Below are 20,788 nucleotides of genomic sequence, written 5' to 3' on the forward strand. Positions count from 1 at the left end.
ACCCCTTTTATTCCATTGTCAGCATTGATCGCAAGTCCTAAAGGTTCTGCAACCAAAGAGTAAAGTATTGCTGACAGTGGACAGCCCTGTCTTATTGACCTGGTTAAAGGAATAAAATCTGTTAAAAAACCATTGCATTTGACACAACTCTTGGCATCAGCGTAGAGACATCTCAGACACCGGATTATGTTTTCTCCAAAATCAAATCTTTCTAAAACCGCAAATAGAAAATCGTGCTCTACCCTATCAAACGCTTTTTCTAAGTCTGCATTAATTAAAAAGCCACTGACTCCTGCCTTCTCCATGTACCAGACTTTGTCCCTCACACCATTAACTGTGTCTGAGATGTCTCTGCCTATTACCGCATAAGCCTGGTTAGTTTGGATGACTGTTGGTAAGACCCGCTTCAGTCTGTTTGCCATTATCTTCGCCAAAATCTTGTAGTCACAATTTAAAAGGCTTATGGGTTTAAAATTCTGCAGCTCTTCCCTGTCCCCTTTCTTTTTATATATAATTTTAATTAAACCTCTTGACATCCTTGAGCTGAGAGCCCCTCCTTTCCACACTTCTTCATACATTTGTCTTAAAACAGGAACAAGAGAACCTTTAAAAACCTTGTAAAATTCACATGGTAAGCCATCCAGACCAGGACTCCTGCCGTTTTTCATCTCATCTATGGCTCTCTCTATTTCTTCACTATTGATGTCTCTATTGCACATTGTTTTATCTTCCTTACTTACTTTACTCTTAATATTATTCAATAAAAAATCTTTTGCACCCTCTTCCACACCTTGTTTTGAAAATAAGTTGGTATAGAATCTTTTTATTTCCTTTAAAATATTGTCCTTATCTGTCAATCTCTTTCCTTCTCCATTTTTAATACATTTAATTTCTTCCGTTTTCTGTCTGTTTTTTTCCAGTTCAAAAAAGAACTTTGTGCATCGTTCGCCTTCAATCATATATTTCGCTCTACTTCTTATCATAGCTCCCTGGAATTTCTCTTCTTCTATTTTTTTAAGTTCATCTTCTATCTCCATAATTTTATTCGTGTTTTCATTTTTCCCATCACTTTGTTTTAGTTCCTCTTCTAGTTCTTTTCGTAACTTTTCTTCTCTCCCCCTTTCCTGTCTTCTCCGTTTTTTTACAAAACAAAATCGAATGTCTTTTAATATCATACTTTAGATTGTCCCACCATATTCCCAAGTTACTTTCATACTTTGTCATGTTCTTTATGCTGTTCACAATTATATTTTCTATTTCCATTTGATAAAAATTGTCTTTTAAGACTTTTGTATTTAAAATCCATACCCCCGGCCCCTTCTCTATTTTATTCAGATCTATATTAAAAACAATAAAGTCATGATCACTAAAATTACATCTTCTGTAGTAAATACTTTTAAAATTCTCCATAAAACTACTTTTTGCCAAAACAATATCAATTCTGCTTTGCTTAATTTCATCTAAAACAATTTGTCTTCTGCTAAACTTTCTAACTCCTTTATTCCTCTCTCCATACATCTATTAAATCGAGTTCTTCCATTACCTGTATTAGTTCCTTTCTTCCCCTTTCTGCTCTAAAAACCATATTATCTGCCACATCTTCTTTCTGTAGTGCTATATTAAAATCCCCAGCAACCACAGTTTCCCCCCAAGCCTCGATTAGAACTTTTAATTTCTTAAAAAATTCAACTTTCTCTTTCTCTTCATTCGGTGCATGTATGTTACAAACATTCATTTTCTCATTACCTTCTCCAACACTTATAGTTAGTATTTTTCCTTTTTTATCATTATATATTTCTGTTACTTCCTCAACCATATTCCTTTTAATTAAAAAAGCCACTCCTCTACCTCTTCCCTCACAATTATTAAATAAAACCTCCCCATCCCATCGTTTTCTAAAATCCTCCGCTATCACACTTGTCCAGTTCGTTTCTTGCAATAAAATAATATCATTTTTCTCAGTCTCTCTGATTAACTTCTGTAATTTTTCGGGATTCACCCCTCCCCTCATGTTTATTGAAATAAAATTCCACCCCATTGAACTAAATAAGTAGCAGTAAATAATCCAAGTCAGACAAAACATAAAAACCAAAAAATATATCATGTGCCACCATCATCCTGTAAAACAGGGGTCACCAACCTTTTTGAAACTGAGAGCTACTTCACGGTTACTGAATCATACGAAGGGCTACCAGTTTGATACGCTCTTCTGAAATAACAAATTTGCTCAGTTTGCCTTTAGTTATACATTATTTATAATGATTAGTAATACTCACCTATGTAAAGACACTGATCATGTTAATGATTTCTAACAATGATTATCAAAAATGACAACAAGGTGGGAAACAGATATCAATATTCAACACTTTATCTCTATTAATCACAGTATTTGTTACATTTTCAGATGATCACTTACATCACTACATTTTAGCAAAAAATATCCCATTTGCACAAGCCACTGACATGCCCTGTTAACAAATCATGAACTATGTTGCAACATGTTTCAAAAAGTTAACAATTATGTAATGTTAAACAAAATCAACTTACATATTTTTAAATATGTAATACATTTTTTATTTCACATTTTGAACTAATGGCCAAGTCTGTGTTATGTTTAACAAAATTATAACTTTTAAATGTCATGAACACACTTTTAAATTGAACACAATTCTTCAATATTTTAATTCAACTTTGCCATGGCACTACCATGTTGTCACTGACTACATCTGGTATCCGTCCTTGGTTAGTGGGAAGACTGGCATTGAATGCTGTTCACCAGTGTGTTGTAATCTGGTGTGTAACTTGACACTGCAACTGTGAGTGAGTCTCTCAGATGTGCATCAGTGAGGCGTGTTCTGTGTTTGTTTTTGATGAAGTTCATGTCAGAAAATGCTGATTCACAGAGATAGGTTGAGCCAAACAGGCTGGCAACCTTCATGGCTGCTGTGCATACTCCACTGTACTTCTCTGTGTCAACAAGGCGCCAAAAGTTTGGTGCAGCCTGGTAGGCTTTGAGATGGAGATCATTTTGCAATGTTATAATTTCAATCTCCACCTGTCCAGCATCCAAGTTGAACGTTGCACTTAACTGCTCAGCAAAGCATGTTGTGTCCCCATTCATGAAAGGGTTGGAAATGAAGAACACACATGGTTCAAGCTGATGAAGGTCACAAAACCTATTCTCAAACTCTTGCCCAAGTCTGTTTATTACTTCAATGTACTTTTCTGCCACTTTTTCAAATGTCTCAGATGCAGAAGCATTGTCTTTCAGCACTGACTGCACAGAGGGAAAGTGCAGAACTTTTTTTCTCTGTAAATCTGCAGAGAATGCATTCATTTTGGCTTTAAATGCATTTAAAGCACTTATCATATCGACAACAGTCTTACCTTTGCCTTGCAGCTGGCAGTTCAGGAGGTTTAATTTCCCAGTAATGTCCACCAAAAATGCAAGGTCAAGTGTCCACTCTGTGTCCTCTAGCAGTGAGACATCTTCGCCTTTGGACTGCATGAACTCTTTGATTTCACGCAAAAGAGACAAAAAACGATGCAAAACTCGTCCTCTGCTGAGCCATCTGATTTCTGTGTGTAGCAGTAGGTCCCCATATTCTGCTGACATCTCCTCTAATAGTACCTTGAAAATCCTGTGCTGCTTTGCTTTGGAGCGGATGTTGTTTATGATTTTCACAACGGGAGTCATCACGTGCCCAAAGCCGATCACTTTCGCACACAACGCCTGCTGGTGAATGATGCAATGGTAATGCAGAAATTTGGGGAAGTCTGGGTCACGTTTACAGTGAGCGATGAAACCTGTCTGTCGGCCGACCATAGCAGGAGCCCCGTCTGTTGTCACCGCTACCAGCTTTTCCAATGGCACCTTTTTCTGCACGAAAAACTCCTTCACCGTGTTATAAATGTCAACTCCTCTCGTAGTTGTCTTTAAGGGCAGTAGTGTCAGGAGTTCTTCTTTTGTGGAGAAATCATTAAACACCATCCGGATAAAAACCAATAACTGCGCTGTACTGCTGCTGTCCACGGACTCATCGCACTGGAGGCTAAACCACTTGCACTTCGCCAGATCCTGCTCCAACTGATCGACCAAGTTACTGGACATAGCTGATACTCGTCTTGCCATCGTAGATGCCCCCAGTTGGACGTCGGAAAGAGTGGAGATTAGGTCGCTTCCATTTTTCTCGTCTTTAAATACAGTGTTAGCAATTAATAACATCGCTTCTTTGACAAGTTCTCCATCTGTAAATGCCTTTTTTTTCTTGATCAGAAAATGTGTAGCTCTAAACGAGGCTTCGGTTGCTTTTTGTGAGTTTTTGGCCGGCCTCGTAAAAAAAGACTGTTGCTTACCCAGAGCGGTCTTTAGCTCACGGGCTTTTTCTGCCCGTAGGGCGCTTGCAGGTGGATATTTATCATGGTAGCTTTTGTGACACGTATTGAAATGTCTCTCCACATTGTGCCGTTTTGCTGTCGCCACGGTCGTCCCGCAAATCAGACACACGCAGGTTTCTTTTACAGTCGTAAAAAAGAACTCCTCTTCCCATTCACTGTGAAAGAGATACGTTTTCTTTCTTTTTTCTGCCATGTTTTTGGGGTACGAAAGTGCATACAGCGCCCGCTAGCTTACTCTCCACATCCCACAAGCTCTACTTTACTGCCCATAGGTAAATATTGTGCGCGTTAACCTTAAAGTATTTTTAAGATAGTATTTTTTAAATCTATATACATACAAGTGTGATTAAAAAAATAATAGCAACAGAACAAAATTAATTTTTAGACGCAGCTCTCTATGAGATGTGCTATTTTTGGAACAGGCCCGCGGGCGACTCATGTGGTCCTTGCGGGCGACCGGGTGCCCGCGGGCACCGTGTTGGTGACACCTGCTGTAAAACCTCAAATCTCCCTCCAGTTATTTCTATTTGTTTTGCCTTTCTTCTTCTCTCCTGTGCTTGTAATACCTTGTCCGTGTCAATACTTGGTTTTAACCTTTTCCTTTTGCTCATAAAATTGCCCAACTTGTTTAAAACGTCACAGTTACCTTTTTCAACTTCATCCGATGGTTTTTCTTTAATTAGTTCCATGTGCGTCTGGGTCTCCTCTTCTCTCTGCTCCCTCTCTCCCACCGCCTCGGCCCCAACCGCTCCAGTTAAAATCTCGATGTCCATGCCTGAGTCCTCGCGCTCTGAGGCCTGTTTTCCGGGGGGTTGAGCACAGGGGGGATCTTCTACAGGTGCCGGTTCCTGGGAGGGACCCTCATCCCCCTCCTTTGATGTCTCCATGTTTATCTCTGATTCGTTTTCTTCTCCCTCTTTCTCGGCAGAGGAAACACAAGTGCAGCGTGCGAGTGCACGGCAGCAGTCTGGGCATTTTGGAGCGTCGCATTCCCGGGCGTAGTGACCCTGTCGTGAGCACTCCCTGCACGCGAACTCCGGACACTCCCGCAGCACGTGACCAGGGTTCATGCACAATCGGCAGATTTTCACCTGCCGGTCGTGAATCACCCGGCAGTACAGGGGACCGTCCGGAGTCTCGAACCTGGTGGAGTACGGCAGGGAGGCTACATCTTTCGGGAATTTTACTTTAATGAATCTTGTTCCATCTTCAACGGACGTGCCCGGGTAGAAGCGCCGCCTCAATGGGAGGACAGGGTCCACTCTCCACCTCTGCAGCTTTTCCAACACCTCTTCATCTGTTATGAATGGGGGCAGTTGTAGGAAGGAGACCATAACTTCGTTAACTTGTAGTCTTTTAGTCTGAATTAGAACCCCTTTGCATAAGAGACCCCCATCTAAAATTTCACATGCCTCCTCATTTTCCAACGTCGCTTCATATTGTTTATTTTGTGTAGACCGTAGTACCAGTAGCTTCCCCGTACCCACCATCTTCTCGAGCTAAGCAGGGTCGGGCCTGGTTAGTACTTGGATGGGAGACCGCCTGGGAATACCAGGTGCTGTAAGCTTTTTACTTCCAGCAAAGTTTTTGGTATTTTTTCTGGCCTCGGAGCAGCCCCTTTTGGACGGATTTGCATTCTTTCACAACCTGTTTGCAAAACAAATAAATGAAGAATTACACACATATTAAACCCCTGTTGTTTTATAAATGGCTACCCCTCTTGGCAAACAGTGGCGTTGCAACTTCCGCGGTGTTGTCATGTTCCTAGCTCTGTGAGATCTTTATTGACGCATCAATAAAGTGACATCTCCCTCCATAACGAAGCTGGCTCCTGTCTATTTCTTTTATCCACTTATGAGAAGACTTTCTCTCGATTATCGGACCTCCAATTTCTACAACATTTGGCGCCGCAACGTGGACTGGCACTAATTAAGTAAAAAAGAAAAGGGAAAAGACTTCTCAGTGGAACGGTCTCGAATGAGCGGTTGAGGTAAGGAAGATTTTTTTTTTTTCTCTCCTTACTTCGGTTTGCTTGTCGAGATTCGTGGGAGGACAGGAGCCTGTGACGTCGGAGCTAAATTATGAAAATGCGTGCACGTGGAATTTTCCGTCTATAATCAGGCCCAAGTTCGGACGGATGAGATATGTAAACTGAGTTGAGATTTATTTTTTTTTGTTTTGTCCCGGGAGTTCGGTGCTCAAAGAATCCTGTTTGTTTTGGGACGTAGGCTGCTTGAAAAAGGAAAAAGGCTAATTTTACCTGGATAAAATGGTGCAGCGGCGTCGGTATTTGTAGATTTATAATTGTCTTGTGATCTGTATGGAAACGGTGATGAGACGTCATCATTTGCTGAAGTGACAGTTCGGGAGTAGACGATCTATGTGTGGTTAATACGGGGCATGTTTTATGTGTCTCCCTAGTCGATTGATGGTTTGGGAGGGATATGTAACCTTGCACTTAGGAAAAAGTGTGGTGCATGGAACCTCGCCATTTTCTACAATCTAAAAGGTTATACCGGCGTTAGAAAAATGAGCAGTAATCAGATGTTGTATTATTAAGATATATCCGCATAGAAACAAGCGATACACAGAATGTGTGAGAATTGCTGACATGTTTTCAGTCTGGGAGATGTCTCATTCGGGAATGTTGGTGTGTGTGCCAGCTGGCGTTAATTGTGCGTGTGTCTCTCTGTATGTGGATGTGTGTTCTGTTCGGTTCGGTTTCTCCCCCGCCCGCCTGAGTGAGTGTGCGCGGGTGATTTATACTTAACTGTTTAAGGGCTAGGAGAGCCTGTGTTTCTTTTTGTCTTTTTTTGTTTTTTGTGTTGTTTGGCGTTGGGAGAGGAGTTAAGGAAGCATGGATGATTGATGGAGTGACTGCTTATTCTACATTTTACGGTCTTGTATGTGCGTTAAAGTGTCTTGCTTTTTGTGGGTTGTTCTCGCACCCAAAGCTCACCCCCACCCCACCCCCGTCTTTCCCCCGTCTTTCGCTCTGTGTGAGTTGAGCTCAACCATGTGTATTCCCGCCCCACCCCCGTCTTTCCCCCGTCTTTCGCTCCTTTACTGTATCGAAAAACAAAAAAAAAAGTGGAGGGATTACTTAATTCGTCAAGTGCTCCGTTTGCGTGTGGCCTTTTGATTTGTGAGATCTTGTTCCGATGAACGTGATAAGTATAGTTTGGGTAAATTGAGGAAACAATTTGGCAAGCATTTTCAAAAGACAATGAGGAGCAGATTACTCGATCTTGAGGAAGACCATGAAAAATTTAAGAATTTAATTGCTAAGGTGATGTCTTCATGGTCATTTAACCTAGACTAAACATCCGAGTTTGTAAACATGACCGATTTAACAGGATTCAGAAGTCAGACGCACTGTTGAAAAAGGCTGAAGATGGACAGGAAAACAAGCAAAGAACAAACAAAGACGTTCACTCATCCGTTGTCTGCGCAGCTTGTCTACAGCAGGGTCGTGGGGACACTGGAGCACATCCAGGCTGTCCTCAAACAGTGAGCAGGTGGCAATCTGAACTGATTGCAGCCAGTTTCGAGGAGAAAGAGGTAGACAACTGGGCACCAAGGTCAGTGTGGCACTGATAAAGCTCATGGCACATTCCTGCAGCGGATTGCGAGTGGAACGTCACGATGGACTGAGCCAGACGGCCAAGGCCGTCGACGAGGCGGTGATAACGAACAACACGAGTCTGCATTGAATCACGCTAGAATCTTGTTGATTGACGTAGTGTTTACAAATCTGAGGAATATTGATACGTTTGGATTGTGAATTATTTTATTTTTAACACAGAAATACTGCTAAAATTGTATTTTGAATCTGCTTTCCAGGAAAACGGTGATGTGTCTCCAGATGCAGGAGCATCAGGAGGATTATTAAGGGGAATAGGTAACAGGGGAATACCTTTGACTTTATATCAGATACAAGTGCACAATTTAAAAATATTATGCAAGGGGGGGTGTGAAATAGCTGAAAAAACAAGGTTACTGGTCTCCGTATTTACAGGCCACGGTAGACGGAGAGAATAATAATAATAGGAGTAATAGGAATAATAGGAGCAGTGCCATCAAAAGATCTAGGTGCGGGAACAGTAATTAGGTTTTTGATTAGAGAAGTTATTCCGCGATTTGGCATACCGTCAGAAATAAGCTCGGATAACATTTGTTCAAAAGGTCGTGAAGGGCATCTTACAAAAACTACACATTAAACAACGGTTCGGTGAGGTTTATCAACAAAGTCAAGGGATGGTGGAAAAGAGTAAATGGAATATTAAAATCAAAGATAAACAAGATCTTTGTGAGTACTAGGCTCGACTGAGGGGATGCGCTACAGTTAGCGCTGATGAGTTATCGCATGCAAACTCATTGGATCACGCATTTAACACCGCATGAAATGCTAACAGGCAGACCAGCGCCGCATCTGGGAGGTCCCTATAAGGGGCCGCCACTTGAGCAACTACAAACTGAACTGAGAGACTGTATGAGACAATTGACGGCTGTCATCTACTGGCTGGTTAAGAGACAAGGGTCCAGGGTCGAACAACCATTTGAGAAGACGTCCCAGGGGATCTCGTCTACATCAAAGTTTCAACGAAAGTGGAACCATCCGAGGCGTGAGGGACCGTACACCGTCGTGAGGGCAACGCTGGCCGCAGTCCAGGTCAAGGGCAGCTCAAAATGGTACCATCTGAACCACTGTACCACGGCTCACGCTGCCACCGTCAACGAGACCAAGCAAGATCAACAGGGCAGTAACGTTAAATTAGGAAAACAAGATGTGGATGACAAAGCTGTGTGTGATAATAAATTGTCTGATACGGTTGTTACTAGGAGCAGAGCTCGAGAAATCGCAGCGGCGAATGGAAATTGCGGGTCCAGAAGTGCAGCCGGGGATCCCGACAGCGACGCTGCAGTTGCAGACCATGACGCATCCTAGAGACAGCGGCCCGGTTAAGTGTGACACTACTGTATAACATGCCAAAACGGTTGAGGATTTGGAAAGTACAAGTACATTTTACCTCATGAAGGGCTCACTGGCCCTGAGGTATGGAAGCTCGAAAGTACCAAAATCAAAAATATTACAGGAAAAAAGAAAAATGTGAGATATGACGAAAATGTGTAAAATATAATTTTTAGAATATGGTTTCATAGGAAACATGCACTCGAAATCTTTTAAAGGGACAGTGTGTATAAATTGACCCCAAGATGTCTTTGCACTGTGGAGTGCAACCAAAATAAAAGTGCTGAACAGGATAAATAAGGAGAGTCACAGTGCCCAAAGAAGCACTATTTTCTTCTAATTATTGTGTCATATCCACTGCCTCTAGGTGATGCTCATGTTATGGAAAACAGCATTTTTTTTTAGAAGACAATGAGAAAAAGATTGATCAATCCTGGAAAGGATTAAATGAATTAAAAATACCGGATTAATGGATTTCGAGACATATCATGGTGATTTAAAAATATAACTGCATGGGAAATGAATGGAAATTAATTAAACTAAGATAATTAATGTCTACTAGTACTTAAAAAAAAACAGGGGTGTCAAACTCATTTTAACTCGGGGGCCACACTAAAGAACAAACATAGAGCGTGACGTCTCGTTTGGTTTCATGTTATAGTCATCATAGTTCCATTCCACTCCATTTAGTTATTAGTATCGATACGACGACACACACACACGCACACTGCTGTCGTCTTAATAAAACTGAATCGTCTCTGCACCGCACAACACAGTGGCCAGGATCACACTCTCAGTCCACTCTTGGCGCCCATACTCAGTCATCCCTCTCCTTAGAGCGCCCTAAACCTTGCTTCCTTGATTGAGTAGAAGGACGTGTATAAATAGTGCAATTGCGATAGAAGACAAGTTTTGAATTACTGAAATTCCGAGTATTATGGGATGAGTCAGACGAAAGAGAGACATAGATTGTGAACTTAGGTTTTAACTCAGGGGGGAAGTTGAGACATTCCGTAAAAATAAGTTAAAACCTAGTTTTTTCCGAAATTGATGAAAAATTGTCTTCTGAATAAGCTCTCCATATAACTGTTTTTTGAGATTCAAATTACGAAATTTGGACGGATAGAAAAATATTACACAGAAGAAATGTTGTAATATTACAAAATTTACAATGTTTGTCAAATTGATTAACAAAAATCAATTAAGATAACCATTCACCATTAGCAAATCGCCCACATTGAGAACATTTTGGGATGGTATTTTTCATTTTTGGCAAAATCATTCACTTTGAGCGTGAATTACCTGCTTTCTTTGCAAAATACTGTTATTTTGAACAAGTTTACTTACTGAAGAGATCATATATAGGTTATGATTTTTATAAAAGGCAAAACAAAGAGTGAATCATAACAATAAAAACGTCTTTTCTTGGGTTAAATTGACAATTTAACAATCTATCCTGGTCATCTGCCTCGAGGGGAATGGCCAACAGCAAGATAACACATTGAAAATCAAAAGAAAATGCAAATAAAAAGTGCATACAAATTTTTTCTCGGATGTGATCAATCTACAAAAGAGAACACTCAAACACTCAAATCAGGGTAAATGATTCTGACAAGGATAATGGTTAAACTGATCCAGTGACTGTATTTAGTGAAAAAGCAAAATTTGAAATTTAGAACTGACGATTTAAAAAATAAATTGTTTATCTTCTAGTTAGAATTTTGGGATAGAATGCTCAAAATGGATAGGGCATCTTATAGTGGGGATTTTGATTTCCACTTAAAATAAATATAAAGACGTGCAACCAGTCGGAGTGCCGATGGACTACCAGAAACCAAATGTGTTAACGACAGTACAGACTAAAGTGACGGATAATATGCTAAACCTTAATGTGACGATACAGGCGAGAAGGGTACCGACACACCAAAGTCCAGAAAAACCTACACCCACGGCGACAGCACTGAGGAGTGAGGTTACAACGCCGACAGCCAAAAATGAGTGCACGGCCAGTACGTAAAATTCGGGAAATTGTGTAGAAGAGGAAAACCATAACCCTAACTCGGTAGTTGTGTAGGCGCATGGTCTCAATGTGCACTGACTTAATTTGACTAATTAAAATTAAATTTTGTGGGCCATCTGTCTTGTTTTATGTTTTATGTTTGTTCAATGTTGTAAGTGTTTGTATTCTTTCCTGTATTCTTATCTTTCTTGTCTATATGGTTGTCCAGCGTTTAATCGGCCTACGTAACTGAAAGGATTAACAGAAAAATATCGAAGGAAAAGGAAAAAGGGAACAATACAGTGCTCAAAGAGACGAGAAAAACGTTTTTAAAGAGGTAGACGGTTTAAAATGTATTGTTTTAGATAGAACCGATAGCACGTCTCGTTAGGAATCGAAAACGTTCGTTTTTTTTTAGAAATCGTTTTGACGCTAAGGATGTGCAACATAACGTCCGAGAGCCTATGGAGTTCCCAGAAAAATAAATATTTTTTCAGTTGGAAAACGATGAATTTAGAAGTGAAAAGTCTAGAAAAGTATGTTTGGTTATTTTAGGTGCTTTAGATTATGTTAATGCCAGAATAACACCAAGAAAGGATAGGATAATAACAAAAAGAAAAAAGTTAACCTATTCCGGTTCTCAGTTCAAAATTGGGAAAGTTAAGGAATGTGAAGACGAGGAAAAATCCAATTGAGTGTATTGGAATGGAGTAATTTGGGAATGAAAAGCATTGTTGTACGAGAATAGTGGAAAAGCGTGAGTAAATTCTTTCTTTTCATTGAATATGGAGGGAAAATTCATTGAGTCGAATAAAAATGAGTAAGGTGGATCAATGCACGTCATTTTCACATTAAATAGGTGAGGCTAAGATAGTAGATTGAATTGGTTTGGAAAGAAAAATAAAAGATAAATAAATAAATAAATAAATAAATAAGTGAGATGGTTATATGTCAATTTCCCATTAAACTAGTGGGCTAAAAGGCATGTGTTAGAGGGCGTAGGAGAAGGGAAAGTTATGTGGAAAATGGATTGTTGGCAGAGCAAGTAAGGAAGTTACAAATACAGAAAGATAAAAGTTAGTAAAAGAAGGTAAAAAGGGGAAAAGAAAGTGGGCGTTGAGGAAAAGAGAAGAGGGGGACATGCAAGTGACAAAAGAAAGGAATGTAAAGGGGAAAAGGTAATTGAATGAAATATTTTTGTTGACAATTGGCCGCAGTAAAGAAAGCATATGTTCCGGGTGGACGTGTATAGCTAGATACCATCGGACAACTGAGAGGAATTCCAGAAGAATTTAAAGCTAGGAATGAAATTAAGTCTGGATTAGAATCGATATTTATCTGGATAACTCCGAAAAAGAACGCAGAATGGATTAATTACATTTATTACAACCAACGACGTTTTATTAATTACATTAACGAGGCCTTTAGTGCAGTAGGAGAGCAAAGCGATTTTCTCTTAGCCAGTAAAGGAGGCGTGTGTCATATGATATAGGAGGAATGCTGTACTTATATACCTTTAAATACATCCGAAGCAGGAAGCTTCACAAAAGCACTGTCAAAAATTCGTGAGTTGAGCAATGAAGTGACAGTAAATACTGAAAAGAACAGTATCTCTTTTGATTGGTTCTCGTCTACATTTGGGTACTGGGGTAGTCTGTTAGCGAAAGGGGAAATTTTTGTGCTAACTGTCGTAATAATTATGTGTTTGTTGTGTTTCTGTGCCATACCTATTCTTAAAAGAGGAATGCTTAAGACTTTTGGAGAACAAATGACAGTAGTGGCAATACTAGGGTGGCAGAAGCTCAATGAGCACAGTTAGTGATTAAATATCCAAGCCTATTCCTAAGTGAGGAAGAACAGATGACTAAACTAAATTCAACGCCTTGAATTTTATCTGGCAACGTTGATAGTCAGTCTACATTATAATAAAAAATGGAGCATCTGCGGAAAGAGAGACATATGATGATCTGGACTGAATACGATATCAATTAGCACTACTGTTAAACACGTAACACACTATATAGCACTAGGAATAACAGCAACAAATATATTGGTTTCTGATTGTGATTCTTTTGTTGGTATGTCACACTGCCGGGGAGCAAGCTGCTGTCTGGGATGGTCAGGATGCATCGTCGCTTCCGGGTTTTTGGCTGCATGGAAACTGAGCGTGATGCCTGCTGGGATGAACACTCACTCCAACATCTGACTTCACGACACCCGTTGACGAATACGACAATGCATGGTCTTCAAATTGTTCACGGGGGTCAGGCCAAAGGCCAATGTGGATATCACTATCCAGTCATGCACTCATCTTGGAATGTATCGACGACTGTTACCGAAATTTGTTATCACTCACTTATCAGTTCATTTATTCATTTACCTTTATCACGTACCGATCAACCGTCGACGGTCCGCGTGTATAATCCAGTGTGTACGGATAAAGATAAATGAAGGGGGGGGGTTAGTGCATGGGTCAGATGTTTGGAGTGTTGGGGGTTTTTGTAAATGAAACATGAACAATGAAAGTTAGAATGATCACAGCAGGCTGACCGCCAGAATTTTATTTTATTTTCGATTTGCGTAAACTCTGTCCGTGTATTGATGTCTATGATTTGTAATACTTTACCACTACTCTGTATTCATTTTTGATTTTAATTTCTGTTCAAAGTGGGAGTATGAACTCCCAAAAGGGGGGATAAGGTAACAGAAGAGAAAAAAAAAAAAAAAAAAGGGGGGGATATGTTGTGGTAAATACACTTGCAAATGTAGAAGAGACTTGCATACATGTAGAAATTTAGAAAGACTTGCTTACAGTAGTGGGAAACGGTCGGGTAGACATCCTTGAAGATACTCTTGGCAGACATTAAGTTTCCTTGAAGATAGCGTGCAAGGGACGGGACGCTCTGTACTTGATACGTGATACAGGACCGCCTTTTGGGGTGTACTCAATCGAAGCCTAATCGTCACTACCAGCTTTAAATACATTGTCATGTTCCTAGCTCTGTGAGATCTTTATTGACGCATCAATAAAGTGACATCTCCCTCCGTAACGAGGCTGGCTCCTGTCTATTTCTTTTATCCACTTATGAGAAGACTTTCTCTCGATTATCGGACCTCCAATTTCTACAACATTGATTATAAATACTGAAAATTCTCCCTCTTCTTTCGCTTACGGCCATACTACCCTGAACACGCCCGATCTCGTCCGATCTCGGAAGCTAAGCAGGGTCGGGCCTGGTTAGTACTTGGATGGGAGACCGCCTGGGAATACCAGGAGCTGTAAGCTTTTTACTTCCAGCAAACTTTTTGGTATTTTTTCTGGCCTCGGAGCAGCCCCTTTTGGACGGATTTGCATTCTTTCACAACCTTTTTGGAAAACAAATAAATGAAGAAATACGCACATATTAAACCACTGTTGTTTTATAATTTGCTACCCCTCTTGGCAAACAGTGGCATTGCAACTTCCGCGGTGTTGATTATAAATACGGAAAATTCACCCTCTTCTTTCGCTTACGGCCATACTACCCTGAACACGCCCACTTCCTGGTTTGTGTTTGTGAGTTGATGGCTGCAGTAGGGAGAGGAAGGCTCTCCCCATTCTTTGTTGGTTTTTTTATTTATTTGAAGGTTTATTTAAAAGTTTAAGTGCTTTATTTATTTATTTATTTATTTATTTTCGTTTTTGCGTCCCCAGCAGACTTAGTTTCTGTCTGGGGAGCCTTTTTTTGGTTCTCTCTTTTTTGAACAAACAATGGACAGACCGCATGGCATCGAGTTTGGAGTGGAAGCGGGCAAGAGTGTTGTGGATTTGCCCCCAGGAACTGATGGATGTAGTGAAGTGAAACTGGACAATGGAAAACCGACAACGACAATGGACTGTGATTCAAACAAGGTATTTAAAAAGTTGCTAATTATGAATGAAACCGGACTGGATACAAGGAAAAAGAGTATAGACAATGATTTCAACAAGGTAGCTCGGCATGGAGGGAAAGAAAGCGAGGCGGATGGAAATAATATGAATGGATTAATTAACAAAACAACTGAAATGATTGTACAAGGACAGAATAATGATGCGGATAAAATGAACAATGGATTGGACATGAGGAGAAAGAAGGAATATAACATGCGTGATGGAGAAAAGAGAAACAAGCAAGAAACAAAAAAAGATATGGAGAATGTGAAAGGGCTGAGACAAAGAAAATATTTGAAAGAACTGACAATGCTTTTGGAAACGGAGGAGATTGAAAACATAACACCAATTGACTTAATTAAAGAAATCGAGAAGATGGTGGGTACGGGGAAGCTACTGGTACTACGGTCTACACAAAATAAACAATATGAAGCGACGTTGGAAAATGAGGAGGCATGTGAAATTTTAGATGGGGGTCTCTTATGCAAAGGGGTTCTAATTCAGACTAAAAGACTCAAGTTAACGAAGTTATGGTCTCCTTCCTACAACTGCCCCCATTCATAACAGATGAAGAGGTGTTGGAAAAGCTGCAGAGGTGGAGAGTGGACCCTGTCCTCCCATTGAGGCGGCGCTTCTACCCGGGCACGTCCGTTGAAGATGGAACAAGATTCATTAAAGTAAAATTCCCGAAAGATGTAGCCTCCCTGCCGTATTCCACTAGATTTGAAACTCCGAACGGTCCCCGGTACTGCCGGGTGATTCACGACCGGCAGGTGAAGATCTGCCGGTTGTGCATGAACCCTGGTCACGTGCTGCGGGAATGTCCGGAGTTTACGTGCAGGGAGTGCTTACAGCAGGGTCACTATGCCCGGGAATGCGTCGCTCTCAGATGCCCTGATTGCTGCCGTGCATTCATACACTGTACATGCGTTTCTTCTGCTGAGGGAGAGGGAGAAGTAAGCAAGTTGGAGATAAACATGGTGGCATCAGAGGCGGGGGATGAGGGTCCCTCCCAGGAACCGACACCTGAAGAGGATCCCCCCTGTGCTCAGACAACAAGACTCAGAGCGCGAGGACTCAGGCATGGACATTGGGATTTTAACTGGAATAATTGGGGCTGAAACAATGGGGGAGAAGGGGCAGAGGGAGGAGGAGACCCAGACACACAAGGAACTAAATAAAGAAGAATCATTGGATGAAGTTGGAAAAGGAAAAATTAACCGTGACATTTCAAACAAGTGGGGCAATTTTACGACCAAAAGGAAAAGGTTGAAACCAAGTATTAACATAGACAAGGTATTACAAGCACAGGAGAGAAGAAGAAAGGCAAAACAAATAGAAATAACTGGAGGGAGATTTGAGGTTTTACAGGATGATGGTGGTACATAGTAATGGTTGGTTTTATGTTTCTTAAATATTTTGTTGGCTTGAATTATTTATTGCCATTTATTATTTTAATGGGGTGGAATTTTATTTCAATAAACATGAGGGGAGGGGCGAATCCCGAAAAATTACAGAAGTTAATCAGAGAGACTGAGAAAAATGATATTATTTTATTGCAAGAAACGAACTGGACAAGTGTGATAGCGGAGGATTTTAGAAAACGATGGGATGGGGAGGTTTTATTTAATAATTGTGAGGGAAGAGGTAGAGGAGTGGCTTTTTTAATTAAAAGGAATATGGTTGAGGAAGTAACAGAAATATATAATGATAAAAAAGGAAAAATACTAACTATAAGTGTTGGAGAAGGTAATGAGAAAATGAATGTTTGTAACATACATGCACCGAATGAAGAGAAAGAGAAAGTTGAATTTTTTATGAAATTAAAAGTTCTAATCGAGGCTTGGGGGGAAACTGTGGTTGCTGGGGATTTTAATATAGCACTACAGAAAGAAGATGTGGCAGATAATATAGTTTTTAGAGCAGAAAGGGGAAGAAAGGAACTAATACACGTAATGGAAGAACTCGATTTAATAGATGTATGGAGAGAAAGGAATAAAGGAGTTAGAAAGTTTAGCAGAAGACAAATTGTTTTAGATGAAATTAAGCAAAGCAGAATTGATATTGTTTTGGCAAAAAGTAGTTTTATGGAGAATTTTAAAAGTATTTACTACAGAAGATGTAATTTTAGTGATCATGACTTTATTGTTTTTAATATAGATCTGAATAAAATAGAGAAGGGGCCGGGGGTATGGATTTTAAATACAAAAGTCTTAAAAGACAATTTTTATCAAATGGAAATAGAAAATATAATTGTGAACAGCATAAAGAACATGACAAAGTATGAAAGTAACTTGGGAATATGGTGGGACAATCTAAAGTATGATATTAAAAGACATTCGATTTTGTTTTGTAAAAAACTGAGAAGACAGGAAAGGGGGAGAGAAGAAAAGTTACGAAAAGAACTAGAAGAGGAACTAAAACAAAGTGATGGGAAAAATGAAAACACGAATAAAATTATGGAGATAGAAGATGAACTTAAAAAAATAGAAGAAGAGAAATTCCAGGGAGCTATGATAAGAAGTAGAGCGAAATATATGATTGAAGGCGAACGATGCACAAAGTTCTTTTTTGAACTAGAAAAAAACAGACAGAAAACGGAAGAAATTAAATGTATTAAAAATGGAGAAGGAAAGAGATTGACAGATAAGGACAATATTTTAAAGGAAATAAAAAGATTCTATACCAACTTATTTTCAAAACAAGGTGTGGAAGAGGGTGCAAAAGATTTTTTATTGAATAATATTAAGAGTAAAGTAAGTAAGGAAGATAAAACAATGTGCAATAGAGACATCAATAGTGAAGAAATAGAGAGAGCCATAGATGAGATGAAAAACGGCAGGAGTCCTGGTCTGGATGGCTTACCATGTGAATTTTACAAGGTTTTTAAAGGTTCTCTTGTTCCTGTTTTAAGACAAATGTATGAAGAAGTGTGGAAAGGAGGGGCTCTCAGCTCAAGGATGTCAAGAGGTTTAATTAAAATTATATATAAAAAGAAAGGGGACAGGGAAGAGCTGCAGAATTTTAGACCCATAAGCCTTTTAAATTGTGACTACAAGATTTTGGCGAAGATAATGGCAAACAGACTGAAGCGGGTCTTACCAACAGTCATCCAAACTAACCAGGCTTATGCGGTAATAGGCAGAGACATCTCAGACACAGTTAATGGTGTGAGGGACAAAGTCTGGTACATGGAGAAGGCAGGAGTCAGTGGCTTTTTAATTAATGCAGACTTAGAAAAAGCGTTTGATAGGGTAGAGCACGATTTTCTATTTGCGGTTTTAGAAAGATTTGATTTTGGAGAAAACATAATCCGGTGTCTGAGATGTCTCTACGCTGATGCCAAGAGTTGTGTCAAATGCAATGGTTTTTTAACAGATTTTATTCCTTTAATCAGGTCAATAAGACAGGGCTGTCCACTATCAGCAATACTTTACTCTTTGGTTGCAGAACCTTTAGGACTTGCGATCAATGCTGACAATGGAATAAAAGGGGTAAAGATTGAAGGTTTTAAGAATTTTAACACAGAAACCAAAATTTATCAATATGCAGATGACACAACCCTAATTTTAAAAGATGAGCACAGCATTTTTAAAGCGTTGGATGCCATAGAAATATACAGCCGGGGTTCAGGAGCTCGGATGAATGTTGGCAAAACTGAGATTTTAAAATTAGGAAAGCAAACCGCCTTGTCAAAGACACTGCCTTTTAAAGAAGTAAAAGATAACCTTAAAATTCTGGGGGTGAGAATAGGGCCAAATGAAAAAGAAACTACGAAACTGATGTGGGAGGAGACAATCGGGAAAATAAGAAATAGATTGGCATTTTGGAAAAGGAGAAGTCTTACTCTGAAGGGAAAAATTTTAGTTGTTAATACACTGTTTTTATCCAAAATATGGAGTGTCCTTGGATCAGTGTGTTTGCCATTACCCACAGTTAAAATTCTGAAGCAGTATGTGACTGATTTTATTTGGGATGGTAAGCCAGCTAAAATAGCCTATGAGACTCTGATTGGAAGGGTGGAGGAAGGCGGTCTGGGATTGCTCGATCCATCCATAAGACTGAAGGCTTTAAGAATAAAAACTGTTAAAAATTTCATGAGGGAGGGAGACAAAGAATCGACACGAATTCTGGAATACTTTTTAGACAAAACTTTTAAAATGGGGCCTTCAGCCTTGTGGATGAAAACAAAAGAATATATGACAAACGGCATCCCAGATTTTTATAGGGAAGTTTTAAGGGCTTGGAGTGATTTTATAGGACATGTAGTTTTTAAACCGGAGGGAAAGGAAGAAATTTTAAATCAACCCTTGTTCTTAAATCCGAATTTACGAATTGGAGGAGGGAACTTTTACAAGCACTGGTTTGACGCAGGATTCCGAAAAATCAGAGATCTTTTGTACGAGGTCAGACCGGGATTCTTGCCATTTCAGGCTTTCATTGACGAGATTGGTGCAACAGTAGACGAATGTAATGAAGAAAAAATCAGAAATGAGTACATGACAATAAAAAAAGCAGTTCCTAAAGAATGGTGCACAATTATAGAAAGAAATGAAAAGAAACAAGAGGAAGGTCCAATGAGAATAGAGATGAAGGACACAGGGACACCTTTTAGTGCTCTTGTTTTAAAAGACTTCTATTCTGTTTTTAGAGAAATGGCTTTTATACAACCGAGAGCAAATTCTTATTGGGAAAAGATGTTTGTAGATTTTAACACAAAAGATGTGTGGAGAAACATCAGAACCGGTTTGAAATGCCCTTCGTTAGAAAATTTTGATTTCCTTTTAGCCCACAACTGTGTTTTTAATGAAATGAGACTTTTTAAGATGGGACTTGCGAGGGATGAAACATGCAAAATATGCAAGAAGGAGAAAGAGGGCTTAAAGCATATGTTCTTTAACTGTGAAGAACTGAAAAAACTGACCGCAGTGCTTAAGGAAATGACGAAAGGTTTTGGACAGAATGAGCAGTATGTTGATGAAAATTGGGAGAAGATGTTTTTATTTGGGATGATACAAGGTAAAAAAGGAAAAAATAACCAGGCACTCAATATAGTTTTGTCAGTGGCTAGGCATACAGTGTGGGTAAGAAGAACGGTTTTGAAGAATAAAGGACGGAAACTGGATATATGCAAACTGTTTGAAAGCAAATTGAAAAGAATAATGGAAGCACTGTATGTCTATTTTAATAATAACGGAATTTTAGAGGTTTTTAACAAAATATTTGTTCTTACTAATCCTTTTGTGCAAATAACTTGGGAGGGTGTAAGAATAATTTTACCAGATGTGATGTAATCAATGTGCCTGTTTGTTTTTTAGAGGGAACCGAAGCGTGAAGTAGCGAGGGGTCTCTGTACACTTAAACCCTTCCCTACAGTGCATATGTACAACAAATGTATATGAGCAATGGTTTTGTACAGTATGTTATTTATTTATAAAATAAAAAAAAAAAAAAAATCTCGTCCGATCTCGGAAGCTAAGCAGGGTCGGGCCTGGTTAGTACTTGGATG

At 39.6% G+C, this 20,788-nt stretch overlaps 1 protein-coding gene and 1 non-coding gene across 2 annotated transcripts; one reads left to right on the forward strand and one right to left on the reverse strand.

Annotated features, from left to right (window-relative positions):
* Positions 1–2,743: 2,743 nt before the first annotated feature.
* On the reverse strand, positions 2,744–4,885 carry LOC148375169 (general transcription factor II-I repeat domain-containing protein 2A-like). Its single transcript, XM_088352718.1, has 3 exons — positions 4,357–4,885; positions 3,388–4,194; positions 2,744–3,318 (listed from the first exon to the last, which is right to left on the reverse strand). The coding sequence occupies exons 1-3, from the start codon at positions 4,589–4,591 to the stop codon at positions 2,744–2,746; spliced, it is 1,617 nt and encodes a 538-aa protein (XP_088208844.1). The 5' UTR covers positions 4,592–4,885.
* Positions 4,886–14,536: 9,651 nt separating this feature from the next.
* LOC148375170 (5S ribosomal RNA) lies at positions 14,537–14,655 on the forward strand. The gene has a single exon (XR_015847430.1). It is a non-coding gene; the product is annotated as a 5S ribosomal RNA (ribosomal RNA).
* Positions 14,656–20,788: the final 6,133 nt, after the last annotated feature.

The sequence above is a fragment of the Urocampus carinirostris genome, chromosome 1, assembly GCF_059441175.1.
Source record: "Urocampus carinirostris isolate Australia breed hairy pipefish chromosome 1, RoL_Ucar_1.0, whole genome shotgun sequence".
Taxonomy (NCBI): domain Eukaryota; kingdom Metazoa; phylum Chordata; class Actinopteri; order Syngnathiformes; family Syngnathidae; genus Urocampus; species Urocampus carinirostris.